This window comes from Rhamphochromis longiceps, linkage group LG3, assembly GCF_057381845.1.
Source record: "Rhamphochromis longiceps isolate RC_006_pf linkage group LG3, R_longiceps_female_GT1.1, whole genome shotgun sequence".
Lineage (NCBI taxonomy): Eukaryota > Metazoa > Chordata > Actinopteri > Cichliformes > Cichlidae > Rhamphochromis > Rhamphochromis longiceps.
Window position 1 is genome coordinate 23,598,950 of NC_140559.1, and position 18,779 is coordinate 23,617,728.

At 38.0% G+C, this 18,779-nt stretch overlaps 2 protein-coding genes across 3 annotated transcripts in view; both read left to right on the forward strand.

Moving 5' to 3' along the window:
* LOC146673524 (uncharacterized) overlaps nt 1–18,779 on the forward strand; it is a 272,508-nt gene that overhangs the window by 16,469 nt on the left and 237,260 nt on the right. The window lies entirely within an intron of this gene.
* On the forward strand, nt 1,259–15,108 carry LOC146673526 (uncharacterized). 2 transcript variants are annotated; one of them, XM_085401799.1, is made up of 9 exons: nt 1,259–1,450; nt 2,666–2,929; nt 3,009–3,254; nt 3,341–3,523; nt 3,642–3,722; nt 6,939–7,037; nt 7,840–7,938; nt 12,106–12,198; nt 14,678–15,108. In XM_085401799.1, the coding sequence occupies exons 1-9, from the start codon at nt 1,444–1,446 to the stop codon at nt 14,737–14,739; spliced, it is 1,134 nt and encodes a 377-aa protein (XP_085257925.1). In that variant the 5' UTR covers nt 1,259–1,443; the 3' UTR covers nt 14,740–15,108. The 2 variants fall into 2 exon arrangements, with proteins under 2 accessions (XP_085257925.1, XP_085257927.1); XM_085401801.1 differs by having other exon boundaries at nt 3,645–3,722.

Genomic DNA, 18,779 nt, shown 5'->3' on the forward strand with positions numbered 1-18,779 from the left:
GCCTGCAGTCCTCCCCTGTCAGTTGACGTCACCTGAGGCTAAAGTAACTCTGCACTGTGAGTACCCACCTGTGGAGGTGGACAGAAGGGAGATCTCCTTTAATGTAAGAAGGGCTTCACAATCCATCGACCTCGGCCATGTCATGCCGGAGCTTTATACTGTGTTTCCAGTCTGGGAAACCTGAGGCAGAGCTCTATAAAGTACATGCTCATCTATGTTAACACAATGCTGCACTCCACTCTCTTGACTGCCCAGCACAGAGTCCTGACATCCATTCATTAGAACACCTTTGGGAGGAATTGGAGCGGAGACTACAACCCGGGCCTTTTTGTCAAACATTAGTGTCTAACCTTACAAATGGAAAAATTAAGAAAAATTCCTATAAACATGCTCCTAAACCTTGTGGAAAGAGTTCCCGGAAGAGATGAAACGGCAATAGCTGTAAATCATATTACACCAATATGAATTAAGAATGGGATTTCACTCAAGTTCACATGTGTGTGAGCGCACACAAAACAATACTTTTGGCAATATAGTGTAGCTTTGTGTGACAGTACAGGATGTAAAGCCTATTTGCACTCACCTGTATTTATAAGGTGGCATCCAATATCACCAGTGGATAGGAGTCGTGGCTTGGCAGTGTCTGGCACACGAATGGCAGATGCAAAGTAGCTCTGTTATATTGCAGGACATGGTATCAAAAAGAGAAGCAGACAATAACACAAGACTGCTTGTTGTGTAGTGTTTCAACACAGTAAACATCAGTATGCATCTGAGTGAATATTGTGTTCATCCAGTGTGTTATAGATATAGTAAATTAAGCAAAAAGAAATCGTTCAAAAACATTGGACATGCTAGGGATGTCATGCTCAATATTGATGTGTGGCTCAAAAAACCCATGTCAGGTGACTACGAGTAACTGAGGTTTTGGTGCATGTTGAGTCATGGCTTGCCCGCTGGTTTGGTTGCCAGAGTATTGAAAAATATTTATGATGCCACAAACTCCCAGACACACACACACACACACACACACAAACTACAAGCACTTTCTCTAGGTCCAAGTGCTTTCTGTCTCACATTTGCACATGTTCAAACGCCAGTGACAATGTGTGACAATAGCAAAAGTGGCCATTGGGTGTCGCTGTTCAGATGGTTTTGAAACCTTGACTGACCAATAGAAGAAGAATGTTTGGTCTGGGGGACAGAGGCACTCTCCCGTCCCTAATGACAGAGCAATCATTATTTATTCCCATCTGGCAGACCTGATAGGGGGGAAAAAATTAGTGAAGGAGGACAAAGAGAGAGAGAGCGTAAGAGAGAGAGGAAGCAAACGCAGGGGAGGGCCTACATACAGTTAGGGGAAGGGGGCGGGCTTTAGTTGGTGTCATTTAAAAATAAGAAAAAGAAATCTAATTACCGAGAACAGAAATAAAGAACACAACCATGCCAAGTAAGTAATATATATATATATTTATACATCGTTGTACTCTGATTGTATGCTTTGGTTGGTAACTGAGGGCTGGGTTTGGGATGATGACAGAGAGCAGAGTCTAAACTTTGATTTAGAAGTTGTGGCTTTATTATGTGCATCCCATGTCACAAGCATAGCAAAGGAAGAAGGTGTAAAATGAACATTAATGGCATCAAATATGAGCTAAAGCCTTACAGTGGAGCATGAACAATAATTATAGAGAAGAATTTGAATTTAAGTGTTAGAGAGCGCACACGTGTGTGGGTGGGGAATAGTTATGACTATTAGTTAATTGTTTAAATTCTGTTGATCTACTGGACGGTTGGCCATGTTGTTTCATAACCAAGAACTGAAGCCAAACCTGAAAATCTTTTATATTACGTTTAGTTTTTGGTTCAGTTTCAGTGACACCAGTTTCTCTATGATCGTGTTCAACAAAAGGCACAGGAGTCCTAAATGTCCTAAAACTGCTTGAAATTTGAAAATTTCGATTGTGGATTTTTGAATGCTGATGTTTTAAGATTCAAAGCAAAAATAACTTTAAGACATGAATGATCTAAAAATGTTTGTGCATTATTCTTAAATCAACCTAATGCATTTACAGTCATGGCTCTAATTTGACAAATAAATGTTTTTGACAAATAAAGTGGGATTTCTCCCACTGATAACACTGCGTCCAGATGAACAGAATCAACTTTTTGGGATTGAAAAATAAACGTTTTAATGATTATTGTTTGTTTTTAAATTTTGCCTCAACATGTTCCAGACTTTGACATTAATTTGATGGCTTTAGGAAAAGTATTGCATTAGCTTTTTAGAATAACAGCAATATTTATAGACAGTCCCTCATATTCAGAGGTTTTAAAATGACTGGTCAGTTCCTGTGTTATTCTATTATAAATTAAGCAGATAAGGAGTGGTGGAGGTGGAATCTTCTGGTGCCACCTTCATTACTTCTTGATGCATGCTCAATAAGGTAAGTGAATCCCCACAAGTTGATTCTGCTCATCTGGACGTAGCATTTTCCACCCCAGAAAAACCAAAAAAACCAAAAAAAACCCGCAACATCCAGATGAACAGAAACAACTTTTGGGCACCTTCACCAGTATTTCTCCATTGCTCTCTTGTTGGCTTTCTTGGTATCATGGTATTATTTGCTTTATCAACAAGTAATGAGGATTTTAACCCTCACAGCTCGTCTGACTGTGAGTCCCAGCAGCTCTCAGTTCTTTAAAGGAGACTTTGTGTCTCTGAGCTGTGAGGAGGACGACAGCTCTGCTGGATGGACTCTGAGGAGAAACACAAGCAAAGGAAATACCACTCAGTGTGGAGATGGGTGGGGAACACCAGCTGGTTCTTCCTGTAAGATCAGTAACACATATCAAGTGGACAGTGGAGTTTACTGGTGTGAGTCCAGAGAGGGTCCCATCAGTAACATGGTTAACCTGACAGTCACTGGTAAGCTGAGTGTGTGGAGTTAGTGTTGATGAAGCTGTGTGTAAATGGATGAAATGCTGTAGTTTGTCTCTGTGTTGAGGTGGATCAGTGATCCTGCAGAGTCCTGTCCTCCCTGTGATGGAGGGAGATGACGTCACTCTGCTCTGTGAAACAAAGACCACTCCCTCCAACCTCCCAGCTGCTTTCTATAAAGATGGCTCCCTCATCAGGAAGCAGCCTACAGGTCACATGACCATCCAGCATGTTTCCAGGTCTGATGAAGGCCTCTACAAGTGTGACATCAGCGGTCATGGAGAGTCTCCATCCAGCTGGATCACTGTCACAGGTGACACACCCACCTGTCTGTGTTTCTGCAGCTTTCAACATTCACAATGTGACGATAACTTAATGACTGTGTTTGCTTTATTTTAGGGGAACACACCACCACACCTCCACCTACATCCACTCTTCCTGGTTCTACCTCCGTCACTCTTCCTGCATCCCTTTCTCCTGCTGTTGTCTGCATTTTGTCAGTTTTTGGATCAGTCTGTGTTATGGTCATGCTGGTTTTACTAACTCTACTGGTGAGGCGATTTGTTCACAGAAAGCCTGAAGGTGAGCAGATTTCATATATACATATATATACGTGTGTGTGTGTGTGTGTGTGTGTGTAATTTTGTTTATTTATATGTTGTTTATTTTTTATTTTGGCTCATGTCATCATAACTTGAAGAAGACGACATCAGAGATGATATCAGATACAGTGAAATCAAAATCTCAAATCCTCATCAACAGCCAATGAGGCGGCATAAAGGTGTGTGACTGTGTCTCTGTGTGTGTGTGTTTTCTAACAACATTCAAAAGAAGGAGAAAACTTGTTTTGATGGTTAATGTAAAGTGGCTAAAGTATAATATTATGTTGCACTTTTCAGGAGAAATATCTAAATAAGTGCTTCAGAGGAAAAATACTAAAACATTGAAACAGTAAATTTACCAACAGCACTTTTAAAAAGATGATTTTTAAACTGCAGTTTAAAAGAGACCGCAGATTTCAGGCTTAGAGCGAGAGCACTACAGAATTCGGGGTTATGGGTTTATTCTGGTATATTTTGTTCATAGCGAATAGTGATGTGTCGGTCGCAAACGAAACGATTCTTAGAGTCGGCTCTTTGAAGTGAACAAAGGAGACGTGCTTCTTTTCTTTCTGTCTCTCTCACACTTTTTTTTGCTTCACGCCGCACGTGAGTCTTGTGTTTGCACTGAACACAGGGCGGAGAGGCGGTAGTTACACTCCCAGTAGCACAGGAACAGGTAGGAGAGGGAGAAAGAGAGCCAGGGACAACAACGTCACATTAGAAAGTTATAGTATAGGTATAGGTAAAGGTATAGTAATAGTAATCATCCACAACTATTTTGAGTTGTTCAGAAAGTTTATCCATGCTGTGAATCCTACGTATGCAATTCCAAGCAGGAAAACACTCTCCCAAAAAATCATCCCAGACCTATATGACAGAATATGCATCTTCTTGTTGTTTTGCATATTTTAATTTATATTTTATTGTGTTCTGGTTTGAAGTGTTTTGTGTTGTTTCACTTTAAATTTGTTTAAAAGAAAAAAGCTGAAAATTTAAATAGTTAAAAGTTGAAATGTAAATAGTTGGTTTTTGTATTTTATATTTTATTTTTTACATTTTATGTGCAGTGACCGGTCAGAGCGGGCACACTCTGTTTTGTGTAATTCTTTTTAAACCCCTGTAGAACTGCAGCCACATAAGCTAGCGCAACAATTTTTCTTTTGCACATGAAACCGGAGGAGTTGTACTTAGATTTTATGCCATCAGCTTGTCCTAAGTCACGGTTTCCGTCCACATAGGCCTTGCAAAAATTTTGTAAAAAGTATTTGCAGGAACAAAAACATAATATTCCAGAAACACGCTTTGCCAATCTGATCAGCTGTTTGTAACACTTCCTAACTGGAATAGACGTCAGCGCGAACTATCGCGTGTCCGCCATTATCTGCCCGAAACTGGAAGCAACATAATTTATGGGCCTGGTGTTTTTAAAAGTCATGTTTGACTTTATGGTTTTCTGTATCGTTTCTGGGATGCTTAGAACTCAAATCACACTGCTGGAACACACATGTTGTTTTTGTTTTTTTGCAAATTTGCATTATATTAATTTTCCGGTTTTCCTTCAGTATTCAGGAGTGTCTATGAAGACACTCTAAAAAAAAAAATTCCAGAGGTGGGAAACTACGTTGTCCAACTTTTTTGTATTTACAGTTTTGAGGGATAAATCTCTGAAATTTCTCTAACTAGAAATTATATGAAAAAAAATAAAAATAATAATAATAATAATAATAGCGAAAGGTAAGGAATTTCAGAAAAATTATGCATAGCTATAAAATATAAAATATAGTGTTTGTATTGGTGTTGTACTTTTTTAAATGTAAACTTATCATATTTTACAAAAAAAACTGTATGTGGTGGAGGGAAATGGAGATCAAACATATAATTTACTAAAAATATCCCATGGAGCTGAATTTTTATTTATTTAATTTTTTTGCAGACCTGTGTAATTAAAAGACTCTCTCTCTCTCTTTGCTCTCTATAGATAATATAGGAAGAAAGCTTTTGTGTGGTGGTAAAATCCTAGGTTATCCTGATCTTAAAAACACATTAAAAACCTTTAGCCTTGGCAAATGTTGAAGACTAGTTTCAGAAAGTCTTATTAGTGAATGCCTTGGAAATGCCTTTAATTTCTGTGACATATGCCTCTAGGTTTAATCTCTTTGATTGAGGGGACACAATAAAGCTCTTCTCTGTAGATGTTATCTTCATCAATAAACCCAAGGCACATCACTCTCCAGGCACTATTCACTTGGGAATAGTATTATATTGTGTTTATATATTTATTTTATTGTATTTGTAGTTTTTAAACATACTATAAGACGTTTTTAGTGCAGTAAAAATCAGACAAGGGCAGCATTAACGAAAAAAGCATCTATTAATAGAAAAAATGGATTATTCAGTGTATTCAGATACACAGCTGTCGTCATTTTTTAGGCACGTTTCTGGACCCAAACCTTCATTTTACAGCTACTTGGTGACGTTTTTTCTGCTGGCTGTGTATTTGTCATCAGTGACATCAGTAGTGGCTCATCCTGCAGCATTCTTTGTCCTTGAGATGCTTTTAAAGAGTTGAGACATACTTCAAGATGACAAACTGATTGTTTTTCAGGTCACAGACAGGAAGGCAGAGATAAGGAGACAGGACCTGAGATTACAAAACCAGATCAACACATTGTGTAATAGCAGAGGCCTAATACTAGAGGTGTAACATCGTAAAGTGTTCTGGTTATTGCAGGGACCAGACTTGTTTTGATGGTTGTGGACCATAGATTGCAGAAACTGCACCCTTCCACTACACACATGGTCTTTAATTGATATCTAATGGTTTAATTTCACATTAGCATGCAAATGAAATAATTCACTTTATTTATCTTAGATTAGATTTGTTTAAGTGATGCAACCAAAACTTAGTCTATAAATGTTCACACTGCTCACCTGCTGAACCGTTCACACGCTTGTTTTTTACATGCTGGACTGCCTGTTTTTCAGCCTGTGGTTAGTCTGTTAACATAACACAGCAGCTCTGTGGTTGTCCAGTTTCCTGTTTCTAATGAAACACCTCAACTGCTCAGGTTTCGCTGCAGGGCAGTAAAAGGGATTTTTAAACTCTGTGTAGGTACAATACATTGACAAAAATATTCATTTTCAAAATATTAATTTTATGTATTAAAAAATAAAAATGTACAGTTCTGTTATTCATACCTATCATCTGTCTTACTTGCACCTCAGATAAGGTGCCTGCACCATCAGCACAAAGCAGCTGTTTCACTGCTAATTTGAATACTGGACACAAAAGCAGTAGCTGAAATGGTTTTGCATCATATTTAAAATATTAAAAGTAGTATAAAAATGACCATACTGTCTGCAGTGATGTCCTCTGTGTGTGTTTTATTGTGCAGAGACTGATCCAGCTGCAGTCTACTCAGCAGTGAGAACTGAAGACGTCAGTTATGGACAAATCACCATCAAAGAGAAGCAAAGAAAGTCAAAGAAAAGAGGTACAGCTGCTCCTCTTTGTCTTCATCATGGATAAAAATGCGAGGAAGAGTCCAGCAGGTGTTGAGACTCCTGTCTGGATCAGTCTGACACTGTTTACTAATTACTCTTAAGCTAAGCATCTTTATTTAAACAGGGCTGAAGTCATGAAATAATTAACAGGGAAATGCATTAAAGTGTGAGGTCATCACAGTTTTTCCACCCCCAGAAACAAGTGATGCTGACACTTATCCCTTATGAGTTTCACAAAGCTATGTGCATGTATGCTTCAGCTTTATGCAGCTTGTGGTTACTGTACACACATGCACAAGTGTGATTTCCACTCTCATCTATAGAACAGAAAGCTCCAGCAACACTTGAAGCACAGACACCAAATTTATTGTCTGTTCAGACTTGGAAGGCCATCGCCTTATACTTTTTAATCTCTTCTGTTCATCATGAAAGATGCATAATGTGAAGTTATGGCAGAAGCATAGAAAATCACTATTTGCACCAAAAGTTATAAAACCTGTAAATATCTGCAAAGAAGAAGCGCAGCACAGTTTTTGCACTTAGTGTGACGTACACGCATCCCGTGATTTTAGCATGTTTTCATTAAAACAGTGCTGTGATCAGTTGTCTGCTTTAAATATAACCTTTAGTATCACTTCTGTTCTCTTCTTTCTTGACAGTGAAAGTGTCATTCCTATTTACACAATTTAAAAAAGTAAATAATCTAAATAGTTTTTCTGTTGCTTCTAATGTAATGGTAAGTGCCAGTATGACTACTGCACTGATGTCTTCTTTGTGTGTTTTATTGTGCAGAGTGTGATCCAGCTGGAGTCTACTCATCAGTGCGAACTGGAGACGTCAGTTATGGACAAATCACCATCAAAGACAAGAAAAACAGATCAAAGACCAGAGGTACAGCTGCTCTTCTTTGTCTCCATCATGTGTTTTTGTCCTTCATAAGGACGATATTTGTTGTAAATATTGAGATGCTATTTGATTATCTGTAGTGGATCCTCTCAGCTGTTACTAACATGTTGCAGCCTGTGTTGGAGGATGGTGAGAGGTCAAGCAAGAAATCCTTCTTTATACATACAGGACAGACGTTACGAATTTCTTTTAGGGACACTAGAGGAGATCCTGCCAAAATGAACACAGTCAGGGATTTTTTGTTGGGATAAATGAGCTGCAGGCTGTATGAGTACCTCTGAAACACCTCTGCTCATATGCATCCAGGCTTGTGTGATACATCCTTGCAACCATTCATGGGGTTTGATAATTTACTGATTGATTTACCATCCATCTGTTTTAAAAGTAGAAGGTTTTGAGAGCTTATTGCAGGGCAAACACAGGAAGACAAACTCAAATTCTCATGTATGACCAAGTTAAAATCAACATCTAATTTAACATGCATGTCAGAGGCCACGTGGCAAAACTAAGTAACAGTTCCCTCTAAGCTGAGCGCGTGAGCAATCGCACACTGCTGACACAGTCTCCACACAGAAAACCAGCGGAATTAAAATAAGTACATGTACTTACTTCAATTTCAATTCAGGCTGGATTTTTTTTGTGCGCAGTGCAGATTGTCTGTGTCAGCAGTGTGCGATTGCTCACGCGCTCAGCTTAGAGGGAACACTGGAACATTTAACATGTAAGAACTGTGATGAATTGTCCATATCATCATATTTAAAGCAACCCTGCTTTAAAAATGACATCATTAAGTCCTGACACTGAATCAAACTAACAGTGTCTTAGATAAAATGTTTAAATTAACATCATTTCTCACACAAATGCAATGAATTAAATTTATCATTTATGTGTTATTGTATAAAAAAGTCTGAGCATTAAATATATTTGATGGCTCTGAGGTGATTCACAATAACAGGTAACTGGAACCTGAATTGTAGCTCCATCAGAATCAGAAAGACCTGAAATATACGACAGAGCAGCATGACGTTGAAGATAAGCGCAGGGCACAAACAGGCAGTAAGAACCTGCAGAGCTGCTCTGTGTTGTTCATATGGATGTGTTCTGATAAAGTTAGAAGTTCTTCTTTTTTTAGCAGAGTATCACAAAAAAAGGTTGGTCTATATGTCTGAGAGTAAGCTTAAGCATTATACTATAGACTATTACAGTTACAATCTTCATAAAAGCAACATTGTGCATTAACACCTGAATTATAAACATCTATATTTACATATCTATAGCCTCCTCTTTCTGAAATGCTTTTTAAACCAGTTAAAGCGTTTCATCAGAAACAGGAAACTGGATGACCACAGAGCTGCAGTAGAGTTTTGTTTAAAAAGTTTTAAAGATTGACTTCTCATCATAGTCCTGATGATAGTGTGTATATGTAGTGATAAAGTATTGGTCTATACAGTACTCTGTGGTAAAATGAAACAGGAAAGATGACCACAGGGCCTCTGAAACCTGCTGGCAGTTTCTAAGAAATCTGATCATGATGCTTACTGGGAAATAACTTCTTTTAACACACATCCTGTATACTGACACCACTTTCTATGTTTCACTTCCAGCACTCATGTCCTGTTAGACACTGTTGCTCATTATGCAGTGACGTTACATACCTTTTAATTTTTGTAACCTGGTGCATACAGATGCACTCAGGTTGAAGACATGAGATTTATTTTTGTTTTCTTCTGGCTCACCTGAAGCACCAGTGACAGGCCTGTGGTAACGTCATCGTTAGTGCATGCCAGAGATGGGCAGTAACGCGTTACTGTAATCCGATTACTTTTTTCAAGTAACGAGTAAAGTAAGGGATTACTATTGCAAAATCGGTAATTAGATTACCGTTACTTTCCCGTAGGAACGCTGCATTACTGCGTTACTAAAACCGTGATTTTTTTTTTGCGAGAATGTCTCATGACAGTGACGTAAGCGAGTGCACCGTTAGTGACAACAGCTGTGTGCAGATCAACAATGGATCACATATCGAGTGCAGGAGAGAGTATGAGCGTGCAGCGTTTAAAGCGTGGAAGTACTGACCTTACTTTGAGTTTGATCCCAAGTGACAAAAACATTAGCGTCCGTTGTGCGTGGGAAGCAAACTTTTTACCGCGAATAAAACCCCTAAACTTCCAAGCAAGCACCGAGTGCACAACGACGTAATGGGAAACTCACAGAGAAACTCGCGGATTCTTAAACTGACCGCGGCACACCTGCACCAGGGTAAACCTCCGCCTACCCAACTCCTGCTTTACAGGTGATAATAGAGCAACAGGACCGCTAGTCTTTGACTTTATTTATTTTCTGCTGTGTTTTACTTGCATCTATTTGAAAGAGTGAGTGTAAACACAAAAAATATTTTATTTTATGTGCTGGAATGTGCAGAAAATAGGTTTAAATGTTAAACTAATTTATTCAACTCAGAGAATGTTGCATATAATTAAATTTTTGCTTGATGCATAAAGTTAAAAGATTAAAACTAATAAAACAAGTTAAAAAAAAGAGACTTTTTCATTTGATTACATTTTGTATGATGGATTATGTAGAAAAAGTAGAATTGGGCTGAAAGATCTATCGCTTTATCACCTATTCAGGTTGTAAATCATGTTTTTAAAAAGTAACTAAGTAACTAAGTAATTAATTACTTTTGAAAATAAGTAATCAGTAAAGTAACGGGATTACTTTTTTGGGGAAGTAATCAGTAATTAGTTACTGATTACTTTTTTCAAGTAACTTGACCAACACTGGTGCATGCAACAACAAATATGGTGACTATAAAGTAGAGTTAATAGATTATTGATCCTTATGCAGCCAGAAGACCACAGCCAACAAATTCTAAAGTCTGAAGATAAACTGATAGAACTGAAGCAAGATGCATTTACTTTTTTCCAGCACAACTTTTTTAAAAGAAGAATTTCTTGCCAACTGTTGTTTTCACCTGGACACATTTTAATCACATTCAAAGTGACATCACAATGACGTGAATGTTTCTAGCTCTAGGTTTGAGTCTTGGGTCAACTTTCAGCCTGGACATTAAGCTTAGCACCAGGACTTTTTCTTAATTAGAAATCCGAGGGCTAAATTTGGTCTGTTTTTATTCTTCATCTGGTCATATGATGGTTATTTGCGCCCATCAGGGAATCACAACTTGAGCTTTTACTGAGAAATATTTAACTCTCATCAGGCTCATCAGGTCAGTATCAGCAGAGGTTTATAGTGAAACCATTGTGAGACGTTACCTGTGATGAGGCACATGATCAATAGTGGGTCAGTGAGACAACTCCCACTAGGGATTAAATACTCTCCACAATTTAACTTTAGAACTGAAGAAGAAGAGACGTGAAATGTGAAGAAACGTGATGAAGTCCAGTCGCCTTCTTTCCAGGCTCCTATACAGACACAGAACCACACAGATGGGTTTTTGGAGCTGTAAGAATTTGGACTGTTTTAACTGGGAACTGAAGGAGCTTTGAACGGGCTAATTGTGTATTTTATCATTTTAGCAAGTGTTTTTAAGATAACATGGAACAAAAACAAAGCCTTAATTACAACCTTAAAAAAATTGTAGACCCTGAACAACCAAGACATCAACAATATAGAATTATGTTTCTTATATAGTTTTTGTAGGAGCAACTTCTTGAGCCACGCCTCTTTTTTTAACATTTCATATGAAAGGAAATAGAAAATAAGAAGTGATTTTCTTGTAATGCATTAAAGTCTTGAGCAATAGTTCTCCAGGATCTCTGAAGACTTAAAGTTTTGTTTTGGCTGCTTTTTCACTCATTTTCATCTTTCATCTTTCTAGTTTCCATTTTCAGAGGTACATTTCTCTTTTTGTTAATTTCTTAAGCCACTTAACAATCATTGAAGTACAAAAACTTCCCCTAACTTAAGAAATGGACCAGTGTTGTGTTTACACATAAAAGAAACCAAAGCAAAACTATTTTTTTTCTATTCGTCTGTATATGTATATGTGCACCAAAAAGCACACAAACACACAGCTTGTGTCCCACTGCAGACAAGAAAAAGAAGGAAGACCAACTTTCTTAAATGTCCAGTGAGATTTAGTATGCAGTCATCTATATATATCTATATGTTTATTTTGGTTCATTTCAGCCAGTGGAGGGAAATCTGGAGGTGATGACATCACATACAGTGACCTCAAAATATTACATCATCACCAGCAGCAGCCAACCAACCGGAGCAGAGGTATTGTTTTGTGTGCTGTGTGTCTGTCAGAATAAGGAAGGTCGAGTCAATAAAAAATATCAATAAAAACTGAAGTTAAAGTGATCTCTCTGCTTTCAGCTCAGACAAGCTTCTCATGTATTTGCATCCATCCTTTACATTAATGCCATCTTATGCTATCAACAATTGCTTGTTGTTGGAAGTAAGTTTGCCTCCCATAGAGACAGTAGCATCTTCATTTCACAGGCGTTACTGTTAACAGTGGCTGGAGCTAAGATGCCAGCTGCTTTTACTGATTGTTTGCACGTTGTGGATAAGCCTCTAGTCTTTGGGGGGAGATTATCATGCTAGACAAGCTTCCTCTGGATCTACTTTCACTTGTCCTGAGATCAGCTGCAAGTCTTGCTTTGTGTGGAAACACAGCTAGGATCAGCAAAAAGAGGAGTTTCTATGTTTATCACAGATATTCTTTTTTTGAAAAACTGAAGGGGAACATTAATCTCTAGAATGATCATTTTTAAGGGCAGGGACTTAAACATTTAAGGAATCATTTCCCTTCTACACTAAAAGTGACATTGTGTGGTTGTTACATTTACAAGAGACAAACATGTAACTTGAACACAATGACTTTATGTTTCTATGGTGAACGTAATTAAATCATGTAGGATCTGCTTTCAAAACTTAAAACTAGTTAAATTTATTCATGTACAGCAAGAGTGCGTAACTGCCTGGATTTGCGATATCACAATATCACATGCAACACAGAAGATAGAACATACACACACCACATGTATGCTATCTCTATTTATTGTGGCTGAACCTGTCAAGGACAGAAAAGTAAAGAAAATTCGGTATCAATCAGCTTTCCTACTTTTTTTTTAGTTTGGATTGACAGTTTGATGGTGCAGTGTTTAGCACTGTTGCCTCAAAGCAAGAAGTTCCTAAGCTCAAATCCATCATCAGGCAAGGCCATTTCTGTGTGGAGTTTAAATAAACATTAAAAAAATCATTGAGTGAATTTCCACGCGGTTAAATCACTTTATTTGAGCATTATGCAATTCTTTTATTCCAACTTTATGAACCAACTTCATTAACTCATGATGAGTGAACTTGTTTACTGCAGTTGAGTCCAACTGAATTCAGTTGAGTCCAACTGAATTCAGTTGAGTTGATCCAGCCCATGCAAATTGTGTTAGTCCAATAAAAGTAATTAATAGAAAGACATTTATTAATGTGGAAATCCTTTCCATGATTATTCTAACTTCATTTAAAGAGTCTCGATGCATGCTCAATCATGCAGATAAGTAAAAAGAGTTTAAAGAGTTATTCTTTGGAGTGATCAACAAAGTCAAATTCTGGTTGACATAAAATTGTCATGTGCGTCTTTTTTTCCTCCAGTTTAATGGATTTAGGACACAGCTGTCATCTGTCCATCTCTACATCAGGGTTGCAGGAGGCAGGAGTCTATTCCAGCTGTCGTAGGGCCAGAGACACCCTGGTCACCAGTCTATCGCAGAGAGACAGACAACCTTTCACACTCACACATATGGGCAACTTAGAATCATTAACCTAATCCCACCAACTTGCCCATGGAGACACAAAGTCCACACAGAAATGGCCTTGTCTGTTTTGCTGTACGCCAGGGACGACAAGGTTGCTTCTCTGCAACTTTGAGCAGGGGAATGGGTCCTTACTGTCGTCTATTCAAACACGCTGATTGACTGTTCAGAGTATCCGGTACAGTGTATGTATTTTGTGACAAAGTTGAGTCTGTTTGGCATTTGGGTGCTGAACTTTATTGTAACACCCGGGCAAACAGCTGAAAGAATTTGGCCCCAGGAATCAGTGTATAATACTACAAATGATACAGTTTATTATAGTGATTGAATCCCTTGCTGTAGGTCATGGGCAAATTACTTTGCCAAAGGACAATGTTGAAGTTTGGATTTATGCTCATATTTAATGATTTATGAGTCTCATGTTAACGTTCAATGTGAGCACAGGATGTGGTTTGAACTTAGTGAAGAGTTTGAATTTAAGGGAGGTGAAATTCTAAAAGTTCAGGCAGTCAGGAAGGAAACCACTGCCTGGTTGTTTTGCACTCTTTGGTCAGTTGCAGCCTTTTTGTTGTTATCCACAGAATCCACGTATTTGAGCTGCCCTGCTGGAAGTATTTTCAGATTTAGTCTTTCTTTGAGTTTGGATAGAACACCTAATAAAAAGATTACCTATATATGTGAATATGTTTCCAATTTGGATCCTCCAACTTAAATTTTCGTGGTGCTCATCAGTATGTTTTTTTTGAAACAGGGAGGCTCTGAGTCGCACTTCCTGGTTGGTCTATTTCACATTATTTGTGACAGTTTGGCTCCAAGACTATTAATGTGAAAATTGTGGCACCACTGATGTGGATTTTTTTTTAAAAAAAATATAAATGAGTGAGTTATTTTAACTGTGACTGGTCTCATATTGTTTGAACTGTGTGTTCTTGTGTTTTCAGAGCTTCCATCAAATCCAAATGTTGTCTATTCCTCACTGAAGAAATCTGCAAGTCCAACCTAACAACCAGCTGCTGGTCCACACAGGCCGTCAGACCAGAGGGCTTTCGTTATAAAACAGATGTGTATGTATTCTGTTTGATCTCTTCATTAAATGCACTCACAAAACTGCAGACAGACAAAGAGAAACTTAATGCGGTGATGAGACGTTTTTGTAAAGAAGCTCAAGTAAATGTATTTTTGTCACACTGCCTCTCTATGTCTGCAAGGCCAAAACAGAAACATTATACTGTATGTATATGCTGTATATTATATAGTCTATAACTGAATAATAAACATAATGCAATGTATTTAAAATAATCAGTAACTTGTGGGACCCTGCTGTCGTCTCCACAGCAGAAATCTGTTTTTTGTGCAGGATCAATAAACTTTGGTCGGACTTGTTGTTCTTCTCGTGTGGTTCTGTGGGTTTCATGAAGCTCTCTGATGGAAAACATGAGTTGCTGTGGCTAACCCATGCACGTCTCCACAGAGCAGATAGAAAACAACAAATATCAATAAAACCACAACCTCAGACTGAGAGCAGCACTAACATCACTCAGTGGCTGGAAACTTCACACAAAAGCTTGAGAAGCTCGTATGTGTCTGTGTACAGTAAGTTTAGATTCAAGGAAATGAAATATGTGAGACTTTAGATGCTGTTTGAAATAAATACGTCTCCATCAACAGATATCTTTCAGATGCATCTTAGTTACTGTGTTGTTATGTGTGGTTGTGCTTGCACAGGACACATAGTGACGACATCTGTCCTCATTCAGTGTGATGATGATGATCTCGGTGTCGATTCAGCCAAAATCTGGGTCAGATTAAGCGGCCATAACAAATGCACACTAACATGAATCATGTGTGTCTGAAAGAGAATAACTTCTACTGATATTTATTTATTTTGAATTTCTGCAATACCAAATACCACTGGGACCCGTCATATGACACGTTTTTATTATCAAAAAGGTGAAGTAAACCATTCATTCATAATTTAGAATAATCTGGAATGAATCAGGAGAGAAAATCTAAGATTAGCACTGGTTCAGATGGAAAAGTGAGACTTGCATTTAGCAGCAGTCTGTGTGGAAGCTCGCTTGCATCGCTTGTTGTTGCTTTTTTGTTTGCTTCATTTTTCAAAGCAGCGCCTCGAGTTTGTGTTAGAGTGATTTTTATACAGTGTCTCTCTGGTTTCCTTCAATCCATGCTTACACGCTCCTCAGTAAAAACATGAATTTAACTTTGTTCTCAGAGAGGTAGGAAGAGGTTTGAGCTCTACGTGTTTATTATTATAGGTATGAGGATGAGTGTCATCTGTTCAAATCCAAATAATTATCTGTCTGTAGATGTGATCAAGTCAGTTTTGTGCCTAAACTGTCCCCACGGTCTTTCCGGCCACTTTAATTATATACAATCAATAACTGGTCAGTTTACAGCTAACTGTATGTAGCTGATTCCAGCAGCATCCACAGACAGTAAAAAGCACCAACAACAGCTTAAAGCACAGTCTGGTGCTGCCATCTAGTGACACTGAAGAGCTCCAACCACTGATTTTAGGATCATTCTGAGTGACTTTAACTGCCTCGTGTAATTTCGACTTCTTTTTATCTATGTTTAAAAAACTTATATTACACAGACAGACACATCTATACTACAATCATTGTAATATGATGGTATGGACATTATAGCGTGACTCATTTTAATCTGACATTTCATTCTTTGCTCAACTAGACTGTGAAAAGCACAGATGTTTACAGCATCTGTATAAGATATTTGTATCAGTCAAATAGATGCTGCCACTCACAGTGTCCTATATAATGTTAATTCAAAGTTTCTTTTCTGCATGTCGATGCTGCAGAAAATTCTTCATCTATGTTTCATGTGATGATCAGCTTTTCTGCTCCAACTGAGCATTCAAAGCCCCTTTTGGCATATTTGCCATGCAGACTGGAATCGAATCACCGACCTCCACGATTAGCAGTTGACTTTGCTCTACCAGGTCTGGATTGGTTTCAAATTTGCAGTGATGCACATTTAGGTCAATGTTACTGGCCACTTTATTGGGTACACCCCTTCAACTGCATGTTACTAGAAATATTTAATCAGCCAATCACATGGCAGCAAGTCAATGTATTTAGACATGTAGCAGCTTCTTCTCATGCTTTGTGGACTCCTCAGTACTCAGTCTGAGTGAATTTTAACCTGAGTGTTTGTGAAACTTTTTTTCCTCTGTTGGACTTAAGGTGTCGGTCACTGTTTACACTGACCTCAGTGTATTTTAAGTTCTTTTGTGGTTTGAGAAAAGCATTGTTTTAACTCTACTTTGACAATGGTGGGAACTAAACAAAACCTTTGTAATTAAATACTTTGTGTTCTTGTGCAACATTTTTATTATTGAAAAAATCGCTATAACATCAACAGACGAACAAATTACCAACTACTGACCAAAACATGGTCTTGTGCTGCCAGTGTAGTGAGACTGAAGTGCTGACAACTAAATGAGTCGACTGCAGTTCTCATTAGAAGTTGGACTCTGACAGAAGAGTAAACAGTAAACAAGTATTAGAATATAAAGCTATTACAGTTACTTTCAACAAAAAGAACATCGTGGGGGTGAAAAGACTTATTTTTATCATAAGCACATGTCTAACATTTGCACCAAACCTTGAAAATCCAGTGCAGCACTTTAGCGATGTTTCAGATCCACATCATCAAATGTGCTGAAGCTGTGCGATGCTATCATCTCTATACGGACCTCTGAGGAATATTTCCAGCACCTTGTTGAGTCCATGCCAGGAGGGATTATGTCAGTTCTGAAAGCAAAAAGACGGTTCAATCCAGGACTAACAAAGTGTACCTAAAAATGTGGCCAATGAGTGTATGCACTGTGTAGAAAGACATCAGTCATAGGGCCAGTAGGTGGCAGCAGAGGAGCTTCAGAATGCTCAACAAATGGTGGTTTTCATCTGACCTTTGACCTGTCTCTTGATAATAATGATAACTGTTAATAAGAATTTAAAAACTGTCTCACTGTCAACAGCAGATGAGTCTGTTTCTTGTGCATTTTTAGTTCCTGATCCAAAGAGATGAATTGGCTCAGACTGATGATCCAACAGTTTTATTCATGTTCTTTATTCTTTTAATTACGATTACATTTGTGGAACTTTTATTTTGTTTAATTTTGGCTTTGCTCATCTCTGCTATCTGTTCTGAGGCGAGGATGATGAGGCATTCGCTCCTCAGGTGGTAGAAGTTTATAAACTGCCCTCCACAAAGACGCTGAAGACCAAAGGCCTGTAGTATGAAGCAGAATTTTGTCTTATGCAGGTAACTTCAGGATTGACCCTGGATTTTTCTGTACTGAATGTTGGTTCACTTTACTCACCTAACCTAACCTTTTCCACAGCAGGTGGTAAAATCAAAACAAACAGACGGCGAGAAAGAGAAAGAGAAAGAGAGAGAACACACCTCGGCAGGAAGTCAGTGAAAACAGGATCCATGACAGAAGCTGGAGTCTTTTATGTGTTTGTTTTTTCATAATGACTTGTTAACAGTGACCAGAGAGAGATTGACAGAGATAGACAGACAGACATGTCACCAGTTGCTACTGACAACTATTCTCTAATTCTTGACTGATGGATTTTCATCTTTTTAGAAAAATAAAGTGAAATAATCTCAATAGTTTGTTGGAACTTTTTAAATAATACACTTACCATTCATGGCAGCGTACTGTTACATGCATACATACAGAGATATAATCATTAAAATATAAGAATGGTCCCTGATGAGTTTGTGACATTTTGTTTTGATTCAGGCATGATATCATCATGTTTTTCGAAAAAATAAATATTCAGATGTCAGTTTCTTTAATTTGTGCTGGCCAGACATTGTTCTTTGTAAAGATTTGCATATGTGAATTTACATCTGTTTATGATTCATGTACAAGAAATCAGGCACCAGGTGTATTGAGTCACTCAGGTATTCTCCACTTTGCTCATATGGGGTTATCCCATTAGAGTCAGAGTCATGATTGAAGACTGAAGATTTATTTTTTGTCATTAT